The sequence below is a fragment of the Colossoma macropomum genome, unplaced genomic scaffold, assembly GCF_904425465.1.
Source record: "Colossoma macropomum unplaced genomic scaffold, Colossoma_macropomum, whole genome shotgun sequence".
In the NCBI taxonomy this organism is placed as follows: Eukaryota; Metazoa; Chordata; class Actinopteri; order Characiformes; family Serrasalmidae; genus Colossoma; species Colossoma macropomum.
Genome location: NW_023494806.1, coordinates 13,191,226 through 13,216,932, shown reverse-complemented (window position 1 = coordinate 13,216,932; position 25,707 = coordinate 13,191,226). Strand labels below are relative to the sequence as shown.

The window sequence follows — 25,707 nt, the reverse complement described above, 5'->3', positions numbered from 1 at the left end:
GTTACTAGTTCCTCTGGAGACATGAAGTCTGCTTTATTAATAAAGAGGTGACAGAGACAGAGTAACTGTAACTGGCTGCATTTACTCAGTTGAACTCATGTTTAAGTAAGATGAGTATTTTGAAATGATAGAAAGGATGAAAATGATAGAAAAAAAGATATCAAATGTGAGATACGTAACCTACTTTTCACTCTGCTTAGAAACAGGTTCCTCTTTTAATTTCCTGCTGTTAGATCAAAAGCAGCCTCTGCACTGCTTTGCATTTGGTAACACCTCTGGTCTGAGCTTTATTATCTTATTTTAGACCAAGATGGCATTTCCTGTGCTGAATGTACTACTTCCTCTGCAGTTCTGTAAGTTATTCAGTACTCAAATAGCTTTTGATGCGATAGCTTTGTACTTCTACTCAGTTTTGTACTTGAGTCACTGTTTCACCAAAGTAACAATACTTTTACTTGAATATGTGTTTAGGCTACTCAGCCAACCCTTGGATAAGTTTCTTTTTTTATAATAAATATTTTATTACTATTTTAATAATAAAATAACCTCTGGTAACAGTAATTTAACAAACTGATTCTACATTCAGACACAGTTTTGTTAAAGGCATCAGGGCCAGTTTAAATAATTAATAATTAAACCAGGGACTCTAAAGTAACCAGGAACAATAATCGTTTAATAACAATGGTCTAAGCAATCATTTATTACTTGAAATTGTAAGGGGTACTTCTGTAATTCTGAACTTTCCTAACTTTCTTAATTTACTTTATAATCTAGCAAATGCTTCAGAAGACCCAGTCTTCGCTGTGTATGAATAAATCCCAGTATCTGTCCATCACGGAACAAGGCAGGAACTCTTCATCACTGATCAAGTGGACAGAGCTAATGGCCATAAAGATTCCTTTTGTCGATGACTCTGTAGAGAAAAAAATCAGTGCTTCCATTAATCACTTAATAGCAATCACTAAATAATGTCCTAATAGCAAGATAATGTTTAGAACGTTGCAGGCCATGCTGACTATCTTATAATTGACCAATTCCATTCAATCTAATCAGTCATTTAGTATATTCAGGACTTTTTGTTAAGAGTAACTGCCAGGGGTTACTGGTTTGTTGTCTAATCACCTTCCTTTCTGAGCCAACTACCTCTTCTACCAGTGTTGGTGGAAGCAGTTGTTTAATCTAATCTTAGAGCTTATGTTTATAAGAAATAGGTACAAATTTAGGAGGGGCGGGCTGTGAGAATAACACAAATGAGAACAACTTCTAACCACAGTGTATTTTTTTACTACCACACCTTTAAGAGGAAATCCTGTGCAAGTGGGCCGTCCATTTCCTGCATTTGAATTAGAAGTTAAACAGTAATCCCCCAGAGAATTTGATCCATATGTCACCTGTCAAAATGAAAATGTTTCACAGTGAGTTGTATTTTACACCAACCGCTCAGGCCAAGTGTTCTGTATTTAATGTAATTTCTTCAGGAACTTGTGCACTTTGTAAACGGCAAGTGTTCTAGGCCGAGGTCCATAGCTCTGCATTATAGCATTAAATAATTCATATACAAATGCATTTGTCTGTTCTGCTGAGAGCAACACTGACAGGTAGGCTTCGTGCAGGGAGCAGTAATGTGCCACCACCTTTGGATCTTATATTTGACCATCCTCATTCAGATCTCTAACCTTTTTCGAGGCAAAATCCATGGAAGCAGGGGTGGCACTGCCTAGAAGAGAGCTGACTGAGTGCTCTGGAACTCTAAAGACCTTGTTGCTGGTGGATTTGTGGCAAGAACCCTGCGATAAAAAAGGAAAACACAATACTTTCTTCTTAATATCCTTTAAAATATGTCTGCCTCTAAGGTATGCTGAGAGAGTATTAAAGTCAATTTATTGCATAATGATAATGGGTTAATTATGGGTTGACAAATCAGGAAGACATTACTCAGCAGTTTTAAAAATGTATTACTATTAGTGCCAGTTCCAAAGCATTGTCTCCTGCCTGATTAACTCCTTTCCTGATTAGACTGCTTAACGTCCTACTATCATCAGTAGTTTCAGCCCTTCCTAAACTAGGACACGCCATGTTTGAGATAACACTCTTTGATTGCAGGTCTGAGGGAATTTTAATGGAGTAATCATGTTCACACACAATATAGTCTCCCTCATTATAGTCAGTCCAAGTTTGACTGTACAGCGTAGCATTCAGCTCTGTTGAGGAAACAGTGCTAGAAGAGTGCTTGTCTGGGAACATCTTCAATTTATGCTTCAGTTCATCCTGCTTCTGTAGGAGCATAAGCAAGTGTTTCTGAAGAGAGGTAAGGTCCAACAGATTTTCATTTATCTTGCTCTCATGGTTAAAGTCAGGTGTTATCCTGCAATTGAAATCAGACACTTTGAAAAACAATTTCTCAAGTTAACAGCATACTTAAGAAGTGTAAAGATGCAAATATATTTGTTAAATGTATCTTTGTCGTTCCTTTTGTTGCATGTGTTTATATGAAGAAAGAAGTCAGCATTCACCTGAAATTATTACCAAGGTGAAACTTCTTTGCTTGTTGTTTGAAGAACACCCCATTCAACACTGACTGCATTTCTAGTAAGGCATCAGCAAATCTGTCTACATGCAACAATAAGGACAAAGAGTCCAGATTATATAGATTAAGAGATATGCTTTGATTTACATTCTTTACGCCAGATATTTTTAAGCTTATCTCACAGATAAAGGCATTAAAATTCATGTTGTAAAGACTACCTATGTGCTTTAAGTTGACAATCATCAACAAAAATGCTACCCAGCCATGTCCTAACAGAGATTTACCATGAAGATTTTTATTAAAACAAAAAATACCCCTATCGTCAGGCTCTCTCAATTTCCAGACTGACATCTCTATCTGCTTCCGTTCCACTTCTTGAAGTGTTGACTTCATTCATCAATTAATGAAAAATCATTAATAATTCATCATTATCATCATGAGCATATGCATTTTTAACTGATAATGTCAATATATGTTACATAGTAAACTACAAAGGGCAGTGTTACTGACTTGGATAGATGCCTCTTTACAAACAGCACTTTCTGAAGTATCCTTCACGTGTGTTTCTATGTCATCTTCACAGCAGGAGGCAGAAGGTGGTGGTTTGCAGACTTGATTGTCTGAAAAAAAGAATGTAGAAGATGTATAAAATTCATAAAAACAGATAATCTGATAATCTGCACTTAAAAATATCTTTTCTCCTGTCCCCTTCTGTGGCTTATGTCTCTAGGCAACAATATTACCTTGCAGTATTTGTTCATGGGTCAAAGTTTCAGACCCTTGCTTGTAAGATTCAGTCAGCTCTCCAGGTACTACCACAAGAGGTCCTTTAAATGTCAAGAGCAGCTCTTTGATGCTCTCTTGTTCTGCAAGGTCTATTGCACTCTTTCCGAGTGCATCCTTATCATGAGGGTTTGAGCCGTATTGAAGGAGGAGCTTCACGACCTGCACATAAACGTAAAGACAAGGGATCTGTGGCTTGTAAAGGCAGCCATTTTAAAGTGTGGTCAAAATAAGACTGAATTACAGGGTGAAATGTGTCTGGATGGGTGCTAAGGCCAACTTAGAGCTGAAAGCATTTGTAACATATGCACTACTGTCACAAATTTTAAACCATTATGTTGTAACAATTGTAGTAAACAATTAAAAAACACTTTTAAGTAAAATTTGCAGGGGTGTCATAAAAACACAAAAATGTGTTTTAAAATGTATTTATTTTTTAAATAACACTATTGTTTACCTCATATTTGCCATAAGAAACAGCATCATGAAGTGGAGTAACTCCTGTCAGCCCTGTGTTGTTGACATCTGCCCCTGCCTGCAAGAGCTGCTCCACCACATCCGCACAACCTGCAGTGATGGCCTCATGTAGAGCTGTCCATCCTGTGCACAAGACTTTATTTATCATCATAAGAAGAGGTATCATGACTAATGACTCAATAATGGGCCACAAAGGGGCATAAGTATTTGAAGAGAGTTTTGCATTATGGGTGAGATATTGAGCTTTTAACTAACCTGCATTGTCTGAAGTATTGATGTTGATTCCAGCTTTGAGGAGCCTTTTGACCAGCGTCAGGTCTCCTTTCTTGCAGGCCCGATGTAGATAAGTCTCTCCCACACTATTTCTATGGTGGAGAATTCTGTTGGTAATCTTTAAAGTTGGTTTTGTGGCTATACAGGAAGAGTAAAAATGTCAAATATGACAAAAATACTGTATGTGATTTTCACTTCACTTGTTTCACTTGACTGAATTGTAATTTGATATGTGAAATAAAACACAGTTTCACCATACAAATATCAGTCTAAGACAAATAATGTTTATATTATGAAGTCACCTGCATCAACACTGTTGGGTAATGTGCTGAGCCTCTGTAATTTTTTCCTTGTTTTCTTTCTGTGCCGGCTTAGTTTGTCACTGTATGACACCTCTTCATTTTTCACAGCTATCTGAAGATCATCTTCTACACTTTGCGTACCTTGATTGTTATCTAGTGGTGGAAGTAAACATAGTGATGTCTGTGCCAAGGGTCTCAGCATGCTGACAGAGCTCCCTGTGTCTAGTAAGTCAACTGTGTCCTCTATTTGTTCTTCAATGCTTTGCTCAACAGGAGATTTATGCAAGCCATGCTGCTCACTGTAGTTTTCATTATAAGAAATGCTGGCCTGTGGAACGGCATTTAAGTTTGTCTGAATGATCACACCTTCTCCACCTTTGTCTGAGGTCTTTAGGTGTTGCAGATCTTCAATGACAGTGCAGTCTGAATCAGCAGAACATTTGGCATCTTCTTCTACATCTGCATTTTTATCTTCAGCACAGGTCAACGCTGGTAAGTTTCCAGAAACACTAGGATCTGAGGTGTTTCTGTTATCATTAGTACTGATTTTATCAATACTGTTACTGCTTGAAGGGCTAACTAAGGATTTTTTCTTTTCACATGTAGAACTGGCTTGAAACACTGAGAAACCAGCTGGAGCAGTCTCAACTAAACCTAACTCTAAACTGCCACCAGCCTGCCCCTCATTGTTTACTGGGCCATCTGTTTCACTAGGGCTGACATAAGCCTGACTGCAGCTGAGTTGTGTCTCTCCATTGTTTTCTCTTTGCTTGACTTGTTTGGTTGGTGTGTCTAGTGTCTGAGGATGACATTTCACAAAGGTTGATACAGTGGAAATGACTGTCTCTTCAGAGCTTTCAACTGCCTCTGTGCTTGTCAGATTGTTCAGAGTGTCTGTATTGGTCTGAGACCATTCAGAGGTATTATCCATTGTGATAGGCTCATTGGGGAAGTTAAGCAGTAGCATGGATTTTTGTTTCTGTTGGCCTTCATCAAAACAAGACTGAGCTGTGACTGATTTGCTTGACGTTTGACTACTTGAATGAGTGACTTTTAATGTCTCACATGTTACATTTAATTGCCCTAACACTTTTTCTCCCACCTGAGGCTCTGGGCTACAGGTGAGTCCTTGGTCATGGATTACACCTATAAGCAAAGATGGTGATCCAGTGTCAGGTGATTCAAGAGATCTCTCCCTAGATACTGGTGAGTGTGTCACGTTTCTTAATGCCAATCTCCTATTATCCACCACAGACTGCCCTTTTGACTCGATGATTTCGTTTATACAGGGAGCAAGAAGAGAAATACTGCATTCCTCATTTGAGAAACTTTGAGTATGTGAGGTGTGTGTATCTTCACAAAAGGCCTCCTTTTGGCAAACAGCAGGATCTGAATGGTGATCATAGACATTTCTGTTCAGATGAGAGGCAGAACCATCTGGTCCTCTTTTGGTCACACTGCCACTTCCATTGTTCATCACAAAGACACTGTTCAATTCAAAGTTGAGTAAATAATCTAAAAATGCACTTGTCTTGTTTGACACTGTGATTCGTCTGATCTTTTTTCTTGCCACAGTTTCATGATTATCTCTGGAACCATCCAAGACCCTCTTTGTTTTATTTTTAGAGCTATCCCTCCATGAGCCTTTGTACTGATGTGGATTACTTTCATTACCAGCTGAAATCAAGTTCTGAAATAAATGTGCAGATGTTTTAAGCACACTAAAAGGATGGTTTAAAAAATAAAACATTTGGAAAACAAACTGTTCTTAGTGTTATGATTTTATTAGCAAGCTCCGCTGATACTGATAATGGAGAAAGCATCGCTCACCTGACTTAAATGAAGATCCTCATCTATGGTGTTGGCATCTTCTCTCACTGTTTCACCAACTAATCCTAAAAAATCATGAACATGTTCAAATAGAGGCAAAAGGAAAAAGAAAAAAATAGCCAAGTCAAATTAGGGCTCATATCACTTTTCCAATCAAAAGAGACCAAGCCAAGATTAAATATATATTTTTTTATTTAATGGAAAGGGATGAAAGGGCCAAGTTCACACAACAAATCGTTTTCATAAAGGGAACTGAAGCAAACCAGTTAACAATAAGTAAAAAGAAATACACCAATGTCTGACATATTTAACTCTTAGGAAACTTATATACATCTTGAAAACGTAGCTCCAGCAATGACAGATTATAACAATGAGGGGCAGGCTATGAAGTGGCAGCTGGTCTAATGCTTACAAATAGAAGAGCTGTCAGAATATCAAAATGTGCCCACACACTGACCTCTCTTCGTGTCTTGTAAATTATATATTTTAACATCAAACAGGGCTATTAGCTGTCATGCCAACATCAATATGAAGAGGAATCTCCAAAACATTTTTTTACATAGACATTTGTACATTTATTATTTATTCATGTACAGCCTCAGTCTGAGGTTTGATAGTCAGCAGTATCATACTAACTTATGGATCCAGAGAAATCCTGAGTGGCGCTCAAAAACCAGTGCCCAGGTGATGACGAATGAGCCTCTATGTAATCCACAGTGATATCACTCTCAACATCACTGGCTTTGGAGGATGAGGTATCTGATCCCAGAATCTCCTGATCTTGAACCAGTAAAGAGCCACACCTACCGGAATCCTTTGCTCGGTCTCTTAGTGGGGGCATAGCTTGAACTGAAGACTTCACTAAGAAATGAGGAGAGAACAGCTCAGATTCAGCAAACTGAACCGGGTATGGAACAAACATTCGAGTAATAATTCTAGTAAATAACTGGGCAGAGCCAGTTCCATTTATCAACAAGCCTGTGTTAAGAACAAGCCTGTATAATTCTCTTTGGGCAGAAAGCCTTGCGCTCTCATCCATAAATTTCTACTCCCAATTCAAATCACTTATGCTCTAATCATTTAGCCAGTTTATGAAAGATGGTGCTGCATTAAGGCTATAGGGCCATTACAGCATCCCCCTGCTTGTGCATTTTTAATGTGCATAGAATAAATATTACATATGCTATATCTTGTTCTCCAATCCCCAAGGAAGTGATGTACCTTTAGGGGAGGCCCTTGTTTCTGTGGAAGAGTCATGTGTTTCTTCTCCACTATCTGCATCAGGACCAACACAAGCTTCAATTTCATGGCTCTCTTGAGTGTTTTGTGCTTCAGCAGATTGTGCCGCCCTCTGGGGGTCATAGAAAAGATATGAAAAAAGAACAATCCTATTTCTGAAAGTAGGAAAAAGTGCAATTTAGCGTACATTGTCACTTAAGATACTCTTGACTTAATCAGAAAGGGAAGAGCTTTAGAGAAGAGATATGCCATTAGAAATATTGTTTCTGACTGAAAAACAAGCTTGTTCTTAGAATCTTAGTTATGTACCTTTTTGAGATCATCAAAGATTCTTGTTATTCTGTTTCTGTTATTAACGTATCAAGTAACGATGAGACATTAGAAAAATTATTGTAACTTACTTGACAAGGCTCCTTGTTTCCACTTTCACAAGAAGTGGAACATGATACGCTTTGAGCTGTTAGAACAATATAACAAAAATAACACAAACTCATCACACCAGGACAACACAATGTTGAAAAACGATATTTTAGATAAAATTTAATATTTTCACAAAAAAAGTAGTTTTGCATGAAGGTGTTTATACCTGATAAGCATTGTCTTTTGACAGTTGGTAGATATTTTTCCAGTAGCTCCTGTATACTCATGTCTCTATTCATGTCTACAGCAGCTTCTCCCCTCTTGTTCTTCAAAAGGGGATCAGCACCATGTTTCAAGAGCAGGTCTATAGTCTAGAATCACAATGCAATTGAAATATATGAAATTGAGAAAAAAAGACTGGAATAATGGTACAACAAGCTCATAAGACACAGAAAGCACACACCTTGAGGTCACCAAGATGTACTGCATCATGCAAAGGTGTGAGTCCATTGTATCCTGCAGGGTTGACTTGAGCTCCAGCTTTAAGCAGAGTCTCTACAATGGTATATTGCTTGTGCAACACTGCTTCATGAAGAGGCGTCCACCCTGAAAAAAGTATCAGTATATCATGTTCAACTTTTATAACCCTGGGGATCATATGATGGAGCAGTTGTTCAGAAACGTGTGATCTGTCAAGCAATGAAGATGTTCTTGCTTTAAACATTGAGTAATCTGAACCAAGATCAGCAGAACTGCAGAATGCTGCAAGCATTTATGATATAAAGCATATGGTATCCTTCGCCATATTGTACCTGCATTATCTGTCAGGTTGACACAGGCACCAACTTTAATCATGTCTTCCACAGACTGAACATCTCCCTTCATCACAGCAGTGTGCAGCAGTGTTTCTCCAAACCAGTTTCGTCTGTGAATGCTGTTCACACTCACAACTTTGCCTGTCTTTAGGCTTTTAATGGCTATACCGCGAAAACCTAAAAGAATAAATATGTTATACTCCTACATTTATCCTATTAATTTCCTTTGGTCTGTATTTTCTGAGCTTGCCTGAGTGCAAATCTGAAAACAAAAAATGAAATCGACCAAACCATATGGCTAAAAAGTGAGTTTTATGACTTTATTTATCATATTAAATTAAGTATTTTGAACATATGGGACTACTGACATTTAACAATACAACAGACAATCCCAATTTGACTGTTAATGATAATATTAAATAAACTGGAATAAAAAAAAAGTATAAACAAATGGGCAACGCTAAGTATACTACACAGAATTTCATCACATTAGACCACTCAGAACACATTCTGGGGCGTTTTTCTATACATGCCAAATTTAGCTGTTGGACATGAATGGGTTTATCATCTTTCTTTTCTTCAATTAAGGTGACTAAAATTTTTTCATGTCTTTTCATGTTATCGTACAGTTGTGCACTTGCCTGGGCTGCTGTACACTTCTTCTCCTAGTCTCTGCTGACCCCCTCTGGATGGATGAGATAATATGGCACTCTTCTTAGGCCTACTTTTTTTAGATGATGTATCCCTGCATTTTGGCCTAAGCAAAATTAATGATATTAAGTGAATTTGGCAAATGTTGATTGACTGTTGAATTCACAGGCTCTGGTAATTCATCAAAATACTTGTAATGCACAAATACTAGTAATTTATCAAGGGCATGCTAGTTACCATACATCTCTGAAACTAACCTGCTCTGACTATATTTATGCTTTATGACTTCTGACTTTCCCTTCTCTTGTTTTTCTACATTTTTTTGAGTGTAAGCTTTGTTGAGTGTTCTCAATGACCGTCTAAGAGGTCCCACATTCTGTCCATTGCGCACACTCTGTGACAGATCATGAGAGAACGGAGAATTGGGAGTTTGAGCAGACACTGGTACAGGGGCAGGTTGAAGCTGACAGTCCTTTCTGGACCCAGTAATTTCATTCTTAAGATTTGTGGCCTTGGTACAGCTTCTTCGGCTCACTGAAGCAATTTTCACTGTTCCCACTGCCTCTGTAAATAGTACACAGAAGTAGAAGAAGAAACAGTGATGGCAAATAAAACTGTAACCAGTTACAGTTGTGCCAATCAACAGCCAATAGATGGCAGCAGTTTCAACAAAAGGCACAAAAGCACAACTCTACTTAGATACATTAATTCGTGTATGGTCTACTTTGACATGTTTAAAAATAATTGCTTCTTCTGAGCTAATTATGTGAGATACATTATCATCTATTTCATAATCATATTATCATATTATAATGTGTTATTTTGAACAGTGAAGTCATTGTACAAATCACATGCACAATCAAGATTTAACTTCATTAGTCAGACACTATTTTACTGGTGCCTGGTGTAACTTCATTTTAGGCTGTCAGCACAAGCTTTCTTTTATATACACTCAAAGTACCTGTCATGTGTTCCACTTTTGCTGAATTATCATCACCACTGGTAACAGCATCCCTCCTTATAAAGTAAAATCAAAACATGTCAGTGTTGAATGTATGGTCTTCCCTACACAGATACTGTGATTTGCAAATGTAAATGTTATGTAATCAAGAATACAAACCTCACAGAATGAATCGGTGAGTTGTCATCAATCTGTGTGACAATAATAATAACACAAGAATTCCTTTGTTAAGGGAATAATATTTTGTAGAGATATAGAACTGCTGAGTTAATCAGTCTGAGCTCAACATCAGTATTACCATTTAAAACTGCCAAAACAATGCGATCTGTGTATGTTTAACTGCCCATCACAATAACACAGGCTAGTGCCTGACCTGTTTATTGTCACTGTTTTTACAATAATTTACCTGTTTGTTTTCAAGAGGTCTCTTCGGCACCCTGCGAGGCAAAATGTCAATCTGCGGAGAAATTCCTGCCAAACAATTATTGGGTGAAGAACAATAAAATCTATATACTCCAAATCCAGTTATATAACCTGCCAGCATGGCTGATGCAACTAGGAAAAGGGCAAATTCAAGTCAAGGGCACAGTGCTGACTTATTATCATCCTCAATAGATCAAGGTCACTTACCACTGTCAAAAGTCTGAGTCTAAAGATGATTATATACATGCACTACATGTACAAAAGTATGCAACACCTCTTCTAATTAGTGAATTCAGCTACTTTAAGGTGCATTCATTGCTAGCACAGGTACTCATGTACTTCTAAACCCAGAATTTATTAAAGTGCCCAACCTCGCTAATGCTCTAATGGCTGAATGCAGCCAAATTCTCATAGCAATGTTCCAACATCTACTGTAAAGCCTCCATAGAAGAGTAAAGGCTATTACTGCAGCAAAGGGGAAACAAACTTTCAATTAATGCCCTTGGTTTCAGAGGAAATGCTAAATGAGCAGGAGTCTACAAACATTTGGACATAGAGTGTACGAAACACTATACATATCCACACAACGTTAGCTAGCATGACTGTACTTACCATTGTCATAAGAAGTTAATGGGTTACTGTGAGGAGAGGCTGAAAGAAGTCCTGCGGTGCCCACCATCAACAATCTGTTTAGATTATTAGCTAAGATAAATTACATGATACATAACTGGTCATTAGGGGCCAGTTTCCTAGGCCTAGATTAAACTAGTCTCAAATTGCCTAGATAAAGCCTACCCTTAAAAAACCTCAATGATTATGTAACGTTAACTTTGACTCTGCAATTTAGTCTAAGACTAGATCCAATCCATATCCAGGAAACTGTCCACAGACATAGCAATTGAAGCTATTTACTTCAGTTTAACAGTACATTAACTTCATGGTGCAGTAATGCGTGTATTAGCTAGCTACTACACTATTAGCTAATGCACTATTAATAGTGTAGTAATGCGTGTTTGCTAGTATAACTCAGTATGCTGCTAGCTAGCTAGCTACTAGCTAACGTTACCAAAACAAAAACCAGCACACTGTAGTTAACAGCTGGCTAGCAGCATTACTGATTTATACTAGTAATACATGCATTCTACACTATTAATACACAATTATATTAGTAATGGTGCTAGGTGGCTATTATCAAAACAAAAAGAAGCACTCTGTAGTTAGCTAACGCCACCTAGCTGTGGTAAACGCTGAAGCTAGCTAGCTACAGTCTAACGTTACCTCTTCATGTAAAAATTTTCGTCTACTTCTTCACTCTCTGGGTCAGTTAAAACCGCCTCCTCTTGGTCTACAGCACTACCCGACTCCATACTCACTAGTCTCGAATTTATCTAACGAGTTAGGTATGTTTTATTGCGTAGTCAACAAAGTTTATCGCTTCTTCTTTAGGACCAGTTTACCTCAGCTAGCCCGCGACCGTTTTTGCCCGCGAAACGGCTCAGTGAGATGCGCAGATCTGATGCGCAGAAACTGATAACAAATCATGTAGCTGTGACGTACATAAACTTTTACGAATTTATTCAGTCAATAAATGTAGTACTTTATTGAACTTTATTGAATTCTACACAGTAATAATTTATTATCTGAATAATCCCTCATCATTAAGGTTTTGATACAAATTTTAAAGGAAGTGTTAAATGCTGCATTTCTCTAGAGCCAAACAGTAAAAAAAAGGGGTGAAACACATCCTTGTGTGATTTTTAAATGTATTTTAAGAGTTGGAGATCTCAGAAACATCATTAGTCGAAATGTTGAGAAGCACCAACAAAGTTGTGTGGCAGAGTGGCAGGCACTTCATGAAATTTGATATAAATGTGTATGTGTTTGGAATGGCAGAAATCAAATAAATCTGTTTCTAGAAATATAGTTGTTAATTGGAGCCTATAGTAAATAGTAACCTACTTTATCTGGAGAAATTGTTTAGTGTACGTCAACTGTCCAAAGTGCTTTGAAATTATTATTATTATTATTATTATTATTATTATTATTATTATTATTATTATTGGTTTCCCTTTTTTCTTTCACTTTTCCAGTTTCAGTGTAAAACCACTGATTTTGTTGGACTCCCGAGTGGCACAATCGACTGTGAGGCTCCAAGACATTTATTTCTCTGAGTGGTAACATTGTTGAAAATGAGTTCTAGTCAGTTTCGGGCTTCTGAGCCGTATGTACATTAAGTGCTGTCCAACATAAGATCATGTACTCATCTGGACAGTGTTTTAACAGAATGTAGCTATCTGCAAGGCTGTGTGAGATGAAACAACTTTATACCCATGGATTTAGCACACTGTGTGCACTCTTTCAGATCAAATTTGGGGCATATATGTCCAGAAAAAAAAGCCTCAGAAAAAATATAATAATAATAATAATAATAATAATAATAATAATAATAATATGTTTAGTGAACAAACCCTACATTTTATGATTAGATGTATTTTATTTTGCAAGTAAATCTTTGGACCAGTGCAGTCCACGCATATCATTCAAATTATGGGGAGATCACGCGTCCTTGGCCGGGACACGCCTCCTACAGCGTCTCCTCGGAGATGGGCGTGGCTTGTGCCTCCGCATACGCGATGTGCAGTTGTGATTGGCTCAGCTGTGGAGTGACGCAGAGCCATGCCACCGCTCCATACGAATTAGAGGAGGATGCCGGTAGGCGATTGGTTTCAGCACTCAGTGCTCACTCAGACCCCCGGCTATGGATTAACACCGTCCTTAACGCCACTGCTGTTCTTTTAAAACAACATTAGCTAAATGTGAAAACTGCATTTAGCTTTTAGAGCCCCTTTAATTCGTCGCTGTGGAATCATCCCAGGGCCGAGCTGACGGTGCAGCCTGTATGTGAGAATTCATTAACTGAGCTTTCAGCGGTCTAATTCTCTGACCTATTCTGACACGGGTAAGTACTAAAGCTCGATCCGATCTTCTGCCCTTTTTATTGTTAAGGTGACATTTATATCATTTGTCAGTCCTGTTCCATGGACTAATTTTAATAAATGTCGAGGCCTGGTGTGATTTAGGTATGAGAGCACAGCGCAGCTCGGAAAACGACACTGACCAAACATGATCATCTGTTTTTATTCACTTGTTCTATATAAATACGCACACATTACAAACCATTCACTCTGAAGAGCCGAATCACTGGTCACAGCACATGGCACAGGCTTGTCCATCACTAAATCGGACAGCGTGAAAACGTCAGTTTGTCGGTGATTAAATAGCCTAATTGTGGTTAAATCTGACGTTATTTGACGGTCTGGACCCTGTCCAGCGGTCTAGGTAGATTTGTCCACTTTCCACTCGTTTGCGTTGGAGTGAAGAGGTGGTCCAAATGACTCAGCTGTGCTGATGATGGTCGCTAGTGATGCAGTTCCACATCAGCAGCAGATTTGCTTAAAATAAATAAGAGTTACCTGGAACATTAACCAGCCATACATTTTTATTTCCATCACGTTTCATAGAGCATGTAGCCTTAGCGTTGATATGTAGGCCTTTTCTCTTTATTCTGGGATTCTTACCACTTTAGTAACACAACCTCTATAAAACATGAATAACAGTGTAATCATAACGTGAGCCTTATTACTTAAATTAAATGCTACCACTATGAACTTTAACTCCCATGACACACTCTAGGCTACCACAGTGTACCATAAACTCAGAGCATTAAAGAGTCCATATCCTGTATATCCTAAAGACCAGCTTATGATATTTGTGTGGTTTTATGTATCACAAAAAACAGAAATTTCTAAATTATGGCTGTTGATCATAATAATAATAATAATAATAATAATAATAAGTATCTCTTAATCCCATAAAATACAGAAATGACCTCTGTTCTAAACTGTTGCCCTGTATTTTGCCTCATTCTGAAAGCACTCTAGGCTTAAACATTCCTTATAACTTCAGCAGAATGGGTGAGCTAACTTGTCTTCATAGTTGAATATAGGAAAATGTCAGAGTTTGTGACATCACAAAAATGATTGGATTCAAAATGGGTCATTTTTGAAGTTTCTGGGCAGACGAGAGTATGTTTTTAAACTTCAAACTTCAATTTAAAAAGAAAAGATTTGGTTTTACATTATGTTACATACTTGTGTTTTCCATGATATGGGCCCTTTAATAAGCAGATACCACTGGTTTTTGCTGTGTTACAAAGAAACACCTATATCATGTGCCTCCCTTTGCTTGCTATAATGTATGTAGCATTTGTCACCTAAATATATACTATGGGTTTAAGAACAAAATAAAAATCCAGAGAAATTCAAATTTGTCCAAGTAGATTTTTTTCATTGACTTTATTGTTTTAAGCATGTTGCATAACACCTGTGTGACGGTATGCGAGACTCAAGTTCAAGTGTTCAGAGAATTGGATCATTCCAGTCCTGTCTGACAAGACTTTCTCTCACTCCTCCCATCCCTTCTTCTCTTTCTTGTTCCCTTTCATTCGCAGTTGTGTGTTGTAGTGATACATTGGAGAGACCAGAATGCTGACCAGACTTTTTCGTATCCATGGCCTGTTTGTGGCCTCCCACCCCTGGGAGGTGATTGTGGCAACAGTGACCCTCACCATCTGCATGATGTCTATGAACATGTTCACTGGCAATGACCAGATTTGTGGCTGGAACTTTGACTGCCCCAAATTTGAGGAGGTGCGTTGTATTACAGTTGAAACGCTACATAGATCACTAGCTGTAGATTGTAAAGTTGTCAATAATAAACATTTCCCTTCTTATTGTTGTACAGCAAGTCCTCAGCAGTGACATCATCATTCTGACCATCACACGATGCATAGCCATCGTCTACATTTACTTCCAGTTCCAAAATCTTCGACAGCTCGGATCAAAATATATATTGGGTAAGACTTTGCGCTTTATATAATCCTATGTATTTATATAGGATTTTGCTCCAAATGTATTGAACACCACCTGAATTTTCTTTTTATTTAGTACCTAAAGTTGTGTGCAAAAGTTTGGGCACCCTGTCGAGTTACAGGTTTCAGTGATTTTCTGTGAAAAATAAGATCCTCTACAGACAACACACTTCTGCATATTTTAATACACGATTACTGTTAATTTTCTGAATTTAACATATTGAATAAAACATAACTTGTGGCTTCTGTAAAAGTACATTTTTATTTTTTACCAATAAGTTAAACTCAACTGTGCATTAAAATTTCCCTGTAGAGAAAGTATTGACTTATCCTCACTTAGAAAATCAATTTGACTGGCTTTATTCAAACTTTTGCATATGATTGAATGTTGTTGAATAAATAAATATAGTAAGTGTATATAAGTTTAATGTGGTGAGTGTAAATAGTTGTTTTTTAATTTTTTTTCTAGGTATTGCTGGACTTTTTACAATCTTCTCCAGTTTTGTCTTCAGCACTGTTGTGATTCATTTCCTGGATAAGGAGCTCACAGGCCTAAAGTAATTGAAAGCTGTGTTTCTACAATGTTATGTTAATGTTTTACAGTGTTATGTTTCAAAGCTTATTTAATGTTATACAGTAACATGTTCTTTATATTTGTTCTCTAGTGAGGCATTGCCTTTCTTCCTGCTACTGATTGATCTCTCAAAAGCATGTGCTCTGGCCAAATTTGCACTAAGTTCAAACTCACAGGTACTTGGCACACTACTTTTCACTTCTTTTTCATTATTTGACAGCAATTTCCTGTTATTCCAATTTTCCAGTTGTTTTTGATTTTGGTGCGTTAACTGTCATTTTCATGCTTCAGGATGAGGTGAGAGAAAACATCGCCAGAGGAATGGCTGTACTTGGCCCTACGTTCACCCTGGATGCCTTGGTGGAGTGCCTAGTAATTGGCGTGGGCACTATGTCAGGTAGTTATTCTTCTGAAACATACTGTAACCAGAAGTATAACCACAATGCGAATACAACAACTTTACCTATTATAGAAATAGTAAAAATCTTAATTGACCTGCCATTTCTGATGAATCACAGGTGTTCGCCAGCTCGAGATCATGTGCTGCTTTGGATGCATGTCTGTACTGGCCAACTACTTTGTTTTCATGACTTTCTTCCCGGCCTGTGTCTCACTGGTGCTTGAGGTAAGTGAAATTCTACGCTTGGACATCTGTATTGTTTGTATGAGTGAAAAGTAGCGAGAATTTAAAACAGCATTACACTGTGCATAATATGTCTCCGTATTACGCAGTTGTCCAGGGAGAGCCGAGAGGGACATCCTATCTGGCAACTGAGCCACTTTGCTCGTGTGTTGGAGGAAGAGGAGGACAACAAGCCCAACCCAGTGACCCAGAGAGTAAAGATGATCATGGTACAAACACACCTGAAAACAGTGCCACAACATTCTAATGGTGACTTTTAATACAAGACGCATGCATTTATTGGTCTTTTCTTCCTCTTTCTTCTGCAGTCTCTGGGCCTGGTAATGGTCCACGCTCACAGCCGATGGATCGCTGACCCTGCATCTCCAAATGGAACCATTGATGTGCCCCAAGTGGGATTAAGCCTGAGTGACCACACCCCAAAAAGGATTGAACCAGATATGCCACTATGGCAGTTCTATTTGTCTAGGTGAGACTCTCAAGACAGGATTTTAGCCCTTAGATGTCACCCTTATGACAATAAAAGTGTGGTCTAGTTTGATATGTGTAACTTTTCACTCAAGTGGAGGAAATCAGTTGAAAGTGCAGATTAAACAGATGTTCAATGTCATGTACAGATGATTCTTCACTATGTCACTTATTGTTTCTTCTGCGATATATTGCTAATAATGGTTTTCTTATCTCCATAGAATGATCAGCATGGACATTGAGCAGGTCATCACTCTGGGTCTTGCCCTCTTCCTGGCTGTAAAGTACATCTTCTTTGAGCAGGTGGAGATGGAGTCAACATTGTCACTTAAAGTCCCCAACCCTAGCTCTATGCTCACACAGAAGTGGTCTCCAGACCAGTGCTGCAGGAAGGAGATTGCTCTCCGCCCCAGCAAGGCCGAGAAGCCCCCAACTCTCCCTCCAGTCATCACCAAAGAAGAAAGAGGTACAGGCAGTGACTCTTTCTTTTGTATTCATCTCACCACATCCACAGCTTAGAACATTCTTTAGCAACTTGGCTATTTGGTGAATCAGAACCGTTTAGTGGAATGAATTCAATTGATTTATCCATGCTTTACCCACAAATGCATTTTTTATAGCGACTGCTTTACAGAACCTTTACAAACATCACATTCAAGCTAATGAGGAACTGTAGCACAAATACCTCAATTTAGAGAACATAATTCATTTTAAATTTCAAATTTAGTGACTCTAAAGTGGACTACAATGTCTTATTAGGTTTATTGGGATCTTTGCCAGCATTCTGTAAAGCTGTAAAGCTACAAAAAAGTATATTAGTGGGTGGAGCATGAATAGGTAAATTTAATAAATTTTATTAACAGACATTCTGCTTCCCCGAAATGTGTATTAAGGGCTATAAAACATTTTCTTTATCCTTCTGGTAGATTTAGTGATAAAACCCCTGCCCACCGTCACCGAACCAGCCATTAAAAGCACATTTGTGGTGGGAGAGGAGGAAAGCCTGGACAGTACTGCAGTGGAGGAGCCTCAACCCAACATCCCCTCAGAGCCCCGGCCAGTGGACGAGTGTCTGACCATCCTGAAAAATCTTGAGGTGGGCAAAGGATTAAAACAGTCCATGAGCTGCCTCAACAATTTGGTCTCTTTTGATTTCATTTTTTGAAGTTAAGTTAAATGAGAATGCTCAGTGTTAGTAAAGCTCGTGGTTACTTTTACCTTGATTATGACCCCTGTAATCTCTAATGAGCTTGCCCACTTTACTTATTCACTTACTCTTAACCAATTAGTGTATGACGTGAGAACGGATTAGGAACCTCTTGTGACACCATCAACCCACAAGAGTTGATTCCCCTGACTTAAATGAGTTGTGTAAGGGCTGTGAAAGTGAGTGTTTGAGCTAGTGCTGCACACTGGACAGAATACTGTTTTAATATATTGTGAAAGATCCTGCAATATATTTAAAAGACATTGCAATTGGATCGTGCGCATATCAAGCCTCCTGTGACATCTCTATTGCAAAGGCTATTATTGCAATAACAATTTGCAAACAATATATTGTGCAAACACTTTGTACATGAATGTAGTATATTGTATATAAAAATGCTAAATTGTAATTTCACAGATGGGTGCTCGGTACCTGAGTGATGCTGAGGTTATTATGTTAGTGAATGCGAAGCACATTCCTGGCTACAAGCTGGAGGCCATGATGGAGAGCCCAGAGAGAGGGGTGATGATCCGCAGAAAGATGCTGTGCCCAAAACTCCCTAATCCTTCTGCACTCACCTGCCTTCCTTATAAAGACTATGACTACTCACAGGTAAGGCAGAAAAAAAGCTTTCAAGATTTCTCAGAGTGTGCCCAACACATTAGATTGGCCACACTGAGAAAGCATCATTTCCAAATGAATAAAATGTGCTACATCAGCTAAATTTAATGTAATATATTTTACCGTATTTGAATCAAGCTAATTCAACATTTTTTCAGTGTAGGAAGCCATTTTAGATGACTGTTGTGTTTATTTTTTGTTCCTAGGTGATGGGAACTTGCTGTGAGAACGTCATTGGTTACATGCCAGTTCCAGTGGGTGTCGCAGGGCCTCTGCTGTTGGATGGAAAGCAGTTTCAGGTCCCCATGGCAACAACCGAGGGCTGTCTGGTGGCCAGCACCAACCGAGGCTGCAGAGCTATAGCTGTAAGCTACATTATTGATTTCTGTGGTATTACATGCCATTGACTACAATGCTGAAATGCTTGAAAAAAGCCCTGTGCATATCTTTGACTGGTTACACTCTGGATGTTTCTTTGAAAGCTGGGTGGTGGAGCCAGCAGCAGGGTTTTGGCTGATGGTATGACCCGTGGCCCTGTGGTTCGACTGCCCTCTGCCTGCCAGGCTGCTGAGGTCAAGGCCTGGCTGGAGAGTCCAGAGGGCTTTAAGTGCATCAAAGAGGCCTTTGATCACACCAGCAGGTATGCAAAACTGTTTCTTTTAACAGTTTAAAACCTAGCCATATTTTTCAGTTGATAGTCTTAAGGCTTAAGTGGTTTAATTAACCTCACAACATAATATAATGGGTAGCCTGTATCTGTTTGGTATTACGGTTTGGCACATTGCAACATACTATTGTACAACATTATTTTTTTAATGATTCGATGCTGTAAAAGTACTATTTTGACTATTTCTTTAAGATCTTGTAAGATTTGTGTTTTGTATACATTTTTTATCCAAAATTCCCATTCCCAGACACAGAGGTTGCTTGCACATATAACTTACACGCTCTAGTAAAGTGTCTACACTGTACATGCACTCTTTGCACTCTGTAATCTTAGGCAGCACCATTGGTCACTTGTCTGGATTATCTGTACTGGACTATTTACACACTTATTTTTTTACGTTTACTCAAAAAGAGCCTACAATGTCAAGAGAGGTTTTGAAGTATGGTTGCCTAATTGTGTTATTGTCTAATTTTTAAACATTTTCAATTGATTTTATTTTTTTCCTCAGATTTGCTCGTTTGGAGAAGCTCCTGGTTGGCCTTGCTTCACGCAATCTATATATCCGCTTCCAGTCCAGAACTGGAGATGCCATGGGAATGAACATGATCTCAAAGGTAAGAAAATATAATATCTTTGTGTTTGCTGATTTGCCACCATAAGATATCAAGTGGTGCACAATTACTTTTTATTATTAAGTTAAATGTTACATGTTTGCCACCATTTCTGTCCTCAGGGCACAGAACAGGCTCTGGCTAGGCTAAAAGAAGAATTCCCTGAGCTGCAAGTCCTGGCAGTCAGTGGGAACTATTGCACTGACAAAAAACCTGCTGCCATTAACTGGATCGAGGGTAGGGGCAAGTCTGTGGTGTGTGAGGCAACCATACCTGCAAAAGTAGTCAAAGAGGTATAATTCTTCAGGCTGCATTTGATACTGATTACTAATATTGGGTACTACAAAGAGGGGCTTATGAGGTCAGCTTGATAATGATCCTTAATTGCTTCAATAGATTTTGAAGACAAGCACAGAAGCTTTGGTGGATGTGAACATCAGTAAGAACCTGGTGGGCTCTGCCATGGCAGGAAGTATTGGGGGTTACAACGCTCATGCTGCCAACTTAGTGGCTGCCATTTACATCGCGTGCGGACAGGTATGAAATGTTGCTGCCAAACATATGCATATCAGTTTGCAGAATAGTGTAGGTTGTCACTGTTGTAAGATAATTTCGTATTTAATCAAAAAGACATTTTGGTTGATTTTTATTGGTGCTATGAAATGTTCATGCACTTTAAACTTCAACTGGCCTTTTGAAACGGTACAAAAAATACCATTTGATACCATGTTTTCATATGACAGTGATATATAAGTGCTATAACAAAAAAAAAAGAACTTTAAAAGTAATTACAGATGTTGTTGTGGCAGGATCCCGCTCAGACAGTGGGCAGCTCTAACTGCATCACTTTGATGGAAGCATCAGGCCCCACAGGAGAGGATCTCTACATTAGCTGTACCATGCCCTCCATAGAGCTGGGCACGGTGGGAGGAGGAACCAATCTGGCACCCCAGCAAGCCTGTCTTCAGGTATTTATGGCTTTACTAACCTCTATTATACCTTAATTTAGAAGGCTCTGCTAGATGTATTACGTCTTATGCTTTATTAGCAAAGTCCTTGAATGATAAACACAATAAAAGTGGAAGAAGGTTTTATTTGTGTAGTCATAAAAGCTGATGATTTTCACATGCTCCTCTCAGATGTTAGGCGTGCAGGGTGCCAGTGAGGCGCACCCAGGTGAGAACGCCCGGCAGCTTGCCAGGGTAATTTGTGCCACAGTGCTGGCAGGGGAGCTGTCACTCATGGCTGCCCTCGCTGCCGGACACCTGGTCAAAAGCCACATGACGCACAATAGGTGAGTAGATATGAATTTCTGAAAGTATGAGCTAAACCTCTTGAACCCTAGGGTTATTATTCAGTTATTATTCAGTAACTACTATAAAACATGTAAGTTATGTAATATTGGCTGTAGGGATCTAAAGTGAAGGCCTAAATAAAGGTCCCTAAGATTTAAGTCACGTGTCAGACTCCAGTCCTTGCGGGCCACAGCACTGCAGACTAAAGCACACTGCCTCAATAAAAGCACCTGAAGTAACTCCTCAGCTATTAGGCCTTCGTGAACTTAAATCGGAGTGTTAGACGAGGGAAAACGCTAATCTTCTTGGAGCTGTGTCCTGGAAGGAACCTAGTTTGACATGCCTGGTTTACAGAGGTTAAAATGTTTGAACCTTACTTGGATTGCACAGTTTTATTATTAGACTTTAAGGAACGTTCATTTTGAATGATCCTATCTGATAGAGCTTAAATCTTTCTTTTTTAGGTCAAAAGTAAATTTGCAGGAAACACCAGGAACCTGCACAAAGCAAGCATCATGAAACCCAATCAAATGCTGGTGGGGGGCTAAAATGTGGAAGACAAACAACTTAAAGGGAAGGAGTCTCTAGGAACATTTCATTACATTTACTGAAGAGGACTTCACCGAAGATGGACTACAGAACTGGTTCCCACTCCAGCAGAAAACAGCTTTCATTGTCATTTGCAGAGTGCCGATCCTGAATCATCTCAAAAGACTGCTGAAATCACTACTGTTCTGTACTGTAGTGTACTGTTCTGACATTTTACTTACGTATCTCAGAACTAATGCTCATTGCCTTCAGTGCTTGTTGGATGCACACACATCATAGTAATTTATTTTTTTCACAGTTCACTCTATTTAAAAAAGAAGGGGGCATATTTTGTTAGTATGTCAGCTTGATGAAATAAAAACTGAACAGAGACAATTTAGAAAACATCAACAGGACTACATAGAGGAGCTGAAAAGCTATGATTCTGTAGATCCTAGGATTTTTTTGTGAATGATAGAATGATAATCACTGTATAATTGCCAAATGCAGCCTTCTGCAGTCTTTTTATTATGTTTCTATGAATGTACATTGGTTTGATAGAGGGGAGCTAAACTGATATATATTTGATAATCGATACATGCTAGATTTCTTGAAGATTGCAAAGGCGCGACTATTTCACAAAGGTGCTATAACACTCTTAATGACCTGTAAGTCAGTTGTTGCTGTGCTTGCTTCTGTATGTACGAGTACATGCACACTGTATATGTACAGCAATACATGCTACCTTCTGTGTTTCTATCACACTTCAACGTTTAGCACTTAATGGTTTTGCTTTGTGCACATATGGAACTAATTGTGAGATCAGCGCCTACCTTTGTTCACAAGGTCTCTTTTCAAATGCCACATTACGAAGAGAGCTGGCTATGTTTTCCAAAGGTATGAAATTAGTACAAAACAGTATATGAAACGGTTTTGTATATTTTTGTAATAAAAATAAAGGGCATGTGTGATTCATTCATTATTTCTGCTTGGTGTGTTCTGATACCTATGGCCAGCACTTTCTACTCAAATTCGTAACGTAAAATTTAAATGATTTATCAAGCCTTGTAGAATTAAAGGAACAATTCACCAAAATATCATCAAATGTAGTTGATAAAATGTTTGGTGTCTGAAGTTGGCTTCTTTAGTTTGGCACTGAATATACAAAGCTAACGTAGCTAACAAGCAATAGACATGTGTGTCACCCAAAAAAATACTTGGAACAAAATCTCTTTACATTAACTGACAAGTAAAGCACATCGCCTTCTCCTGTAAAGCTCCCATTTTGGAGATAATGAATATTTTTTTTTCGGACAGCAATAATTAAATAGTTCATAATTCACACACCCTCCTCCAGAAAATGAGACATGAAATTGTATCAGTAAGCTGTACGAGTTGTTCCTCTGAGAAGGGGTCATAAACACGGTCAGGTGAAAATAAAGGCTGAAGCTTCACTCCAACAAAGACAGCATATTTATTCAAGAAGTAAGAGGTTATTGAGTCCATCTGTATGTGTGAGGTTGGTGAGATGTTTGAAGAGTTCTCCTGAGGCAACGTCAACAGACTATGGCCTCACCAGAGCGTGCGTCGGCCAATCGGAGCACTCTGCATCACATCTCACCAGAGTAGTGACAGCTGATTGGCTGAGCCTCAGTGAGGCTCCAGCTAGACCTGCAAAAAGGATGTAGAGTGCTTTACACACACACACACACACACACACAGGTTAATCTGGGTTAGTGGTGTCACTCCTCCCCAACACTAATCTCCAATATGGGACCATCGTTATCTCGTGCACATGGAGCTGTATTGATAAAGGGATTTGTTGACTTTGTCATCATCAATTCCATGCATGATAAATGCAAGGCTACTTTTGAAGGGTAAATCAATTGTGTTTTAATGCCCTCTGGTTGACCAGTTGAGAAAGATGATTAGGTGAGGTAAATGTAACTAAAGGTTGAGAAGTCTTCAAAAGCTTTGAACCAATGTATTCGATAACATACATACATAAACAAATAAATAAAGAAAACATCACTGTTCAAAAACATTTTGTTTGATTTTTTTTATTAAGAGCATCTGCCCTTCTTTTGTGTAAACATTTCATGATGAACGAACCAATAGAAATGCTCCAAAATTGCATGGAATAAAGAATAAAGTAAAAGTTTTATTTTTTGGACAGAGATGATATCATAGTCATAAGCAACTTCATAGGTTTAAGACAATTAGCCGGATGCCAGGAAAGCATAAAATAAATATATAAATAATAAAATAAAATGTCCAGAATTTTAGGTTCTACATCTATAAATGATTCTAATATATAATCAAGAATTAAGGTATACTATAGGTAAATAACTAAGGTAAATAATGTCACAAAAGAAAAAAATCACTGCATAGTTAGTTACAGTATCATTTATCATTTAATACCTTCTTGTTCAAAAACACTTGAAATATAGAAACATCAATTGTCTGATTTCTAATATTTAAATCTATACTGTATAAGTTATTATGTTATGTATAAAATAGCCTCTTAATATATTCTATTCTAGTGTCTTGCTCATACTTATTATTGTTTAATAATTGCTAAAAAAAAATAACTTGGCAAATGATTCCCAACTTTTGAACAGTGATATGTATTTTATTGTAAGATTTATAAGATTTATTGTTAGTGAAATCAAGTTCTTTGGTAAGCAATGCAAATTACACAACATTTTTGGAAACATTGTTTTTTAAATCCAGATCTTGATTTAATCACTCCAGGGTATTATATACAGAAGTAAAAAATACAAATCAAAACAAACCAGAATATCTGTTTGCTGCATATTTACAAATGACACTCTCCAAAAAACATTTTGAAATCTCAAAGTTACATGAGATTTAGTTAGCAGGAACAGTGACGTCTAGCTGTGTGATCCCTTATAAAAGTACCATTAAAAGTGCTGAATTTTTATATATAATGGACAAAAATCTTTTATAGAAAGGCAATAAATGTAATCTGATAGTAAATCAACGCTATTAGTGCAAATACCAGTCTATGTGGATGAATAGAATTAAGCAGTATAATAAGAAAACGCTAAACTCAAGCCAAACTTTAGACACAGGCTGTGACGATCACTTCTACTATAGGCTTCAACTGATTCTGATTTAACGACATGGCTAAATCAGATAAATTACGACTACAGGCCCTAATAAATCACACTAAATCTGACATTTCTTCTACACGCACTACTGCACATTTGATAAAATATGTTTATGCCTAAAGCGAAACAAAAGTATATCCAGATGGAATGTGCAAAATTTGTGCGAAATGTTCTACAAAGAAAAATAACTTTTACGAAACTGAGTTTTACCTTCTCAGACTTATGTGTGATTAAACTTTCTCTAACAATTTACCCTGCCAGCATCTGGCAACCCAATTAATCTAAGCACCATCTAGTTTGCCCTCTCTTCATCCTTCAGATTCCACATACAAGCTTTTTCTTTTAGCTTCTATCAGATATAAATACGATAACACTATAAACACAAAAT

General features: G+C 38.0%; 3 protein-coding genes and 2 long non-coding RNA genes across 6 annotated transcripts; 2 read left to right on the top strand and 3 right to left on the bottom strand.

Moving 5' to 3' along the window:
• Positions 1-617: 617 nt before the first annotated feature.
• On the bottom strand, positions 618-3,935 carry LOC118827668 (poly [ADP-ribose] polymerase tankyrase-like). Its single transcript, XM_036599107.1, has 6 exons — positions 3,768-3,935; positions 3,271-3,472; positions 3,038-3,147; positions 1,677-1,787; positions 1,295-1,391; positions 618-913 (listed from the first exon to the last, which is right to left on the bottom strand). The coding sequence occupies exons 1-6, from the start codon at positions 3,933-3,935 to the stop codon at positions 783-785; spliced, it is 819 nt and encodes a 272-aa protein (XP_036455000.1). The 3' UTR covers positions 618-782.
• A 460-nt stretch (positions 3,936-4,395) lies between these two features.
• Positions 4,396-5,276, top strand: LOC118827568. Of its 2 annotated transcripts, none has more exons than XR_005008880.1 (3): positions 4,396-4,587; positions 4,757-4,854; positions 4,969-5,276. It is a non-coding gene; the product is annotated as an uncharacterized LOC118827568 (long non-coding RNA). The 2 variants fall into 2 exon arrangements; XR_005008879.1 differs by having other exon boundaries at positions 4,749-4,854.
• Positions 5,277-6,147: 871 nt separating this feature from the next.
• Positions 6,148-8,676, bottom strand: ankrd31 (ankyrin repeat domain 31). Its single transcript, XM_036599106.1, has 7 exons — positions 8,604-8,676; positions 8,255-8,397; positions 8,018-8,162; positions 7,833-7,888; positions 7,414-7,543; positions 6,829-7,053; positions 6,148-6,257 (listed from the first exon to the last, which is right to left on the bottom strand). Exons 1-7 carry the CDS (start codon positions 8,674-8,676, stop codon positions 6,148-6,150), a joined length of 882 nt encoding a protein of 293 aa, XP_036454999.1.
• Positions 8,677-10,218: 1,542 nt separating this feature from the next.
• LOC118826841 lies at positions 10,219-10,690 on the bottom strand. The gene is made up of 3 exons (XR_005008814.1): positions 10,625-10,690; positions 10,378-10,409; positions 10,219-10,274 (listed from the first exon to the last, which is right to left on the bottom strand). It is a non-coding gene; the product is annotated as an uncharacterized LOC118826841 (long non-coding RNA).
• A 2,663-nt stretch (positions 10,691-13,353) lies between these two features.
• Positions 13,354-23,167, top strand: hmgcra (3-hydroxy-3-methylglutaryl-CoA reductase a). Its single transcript, XM_036599084.1, has 20 exons — positions 13,354-13,600; positions 15,152-15,350; positions 15,445-15,556; positions 16,041-16,128; positions 16,237-16,321; positions 16,437-16,542; positions 16,664-16,770; positions 16,878-16,997; positions 17,097-17,257; positions 17,478-17,722; positions 18,183-18,352; positions 18,881-19,075; positions 19,291-19,449; positions 19,567-19,724; positions 20,260-20,365; positions 20,485-20,655; positions 20,759-20,899; positions 21,172-21,330; positions 21,502-21,656; positions 22,122-23,167. The coding sequence occupies exons 2-20, from the start codon at positions 15,186-15,188 to the stop codon at positions 22,174-22,176; spliced, it is 2,658 nt and encodes an 885-aa protein (XP_036454977.1). The 5' UTR covers positions 13,354-13,600; positions 15,152-15,185; the 3' UTR covers positions 22,177-23,167.
• Positions 23,168-25,707: the final 2,540 nt, after the last annotated feature.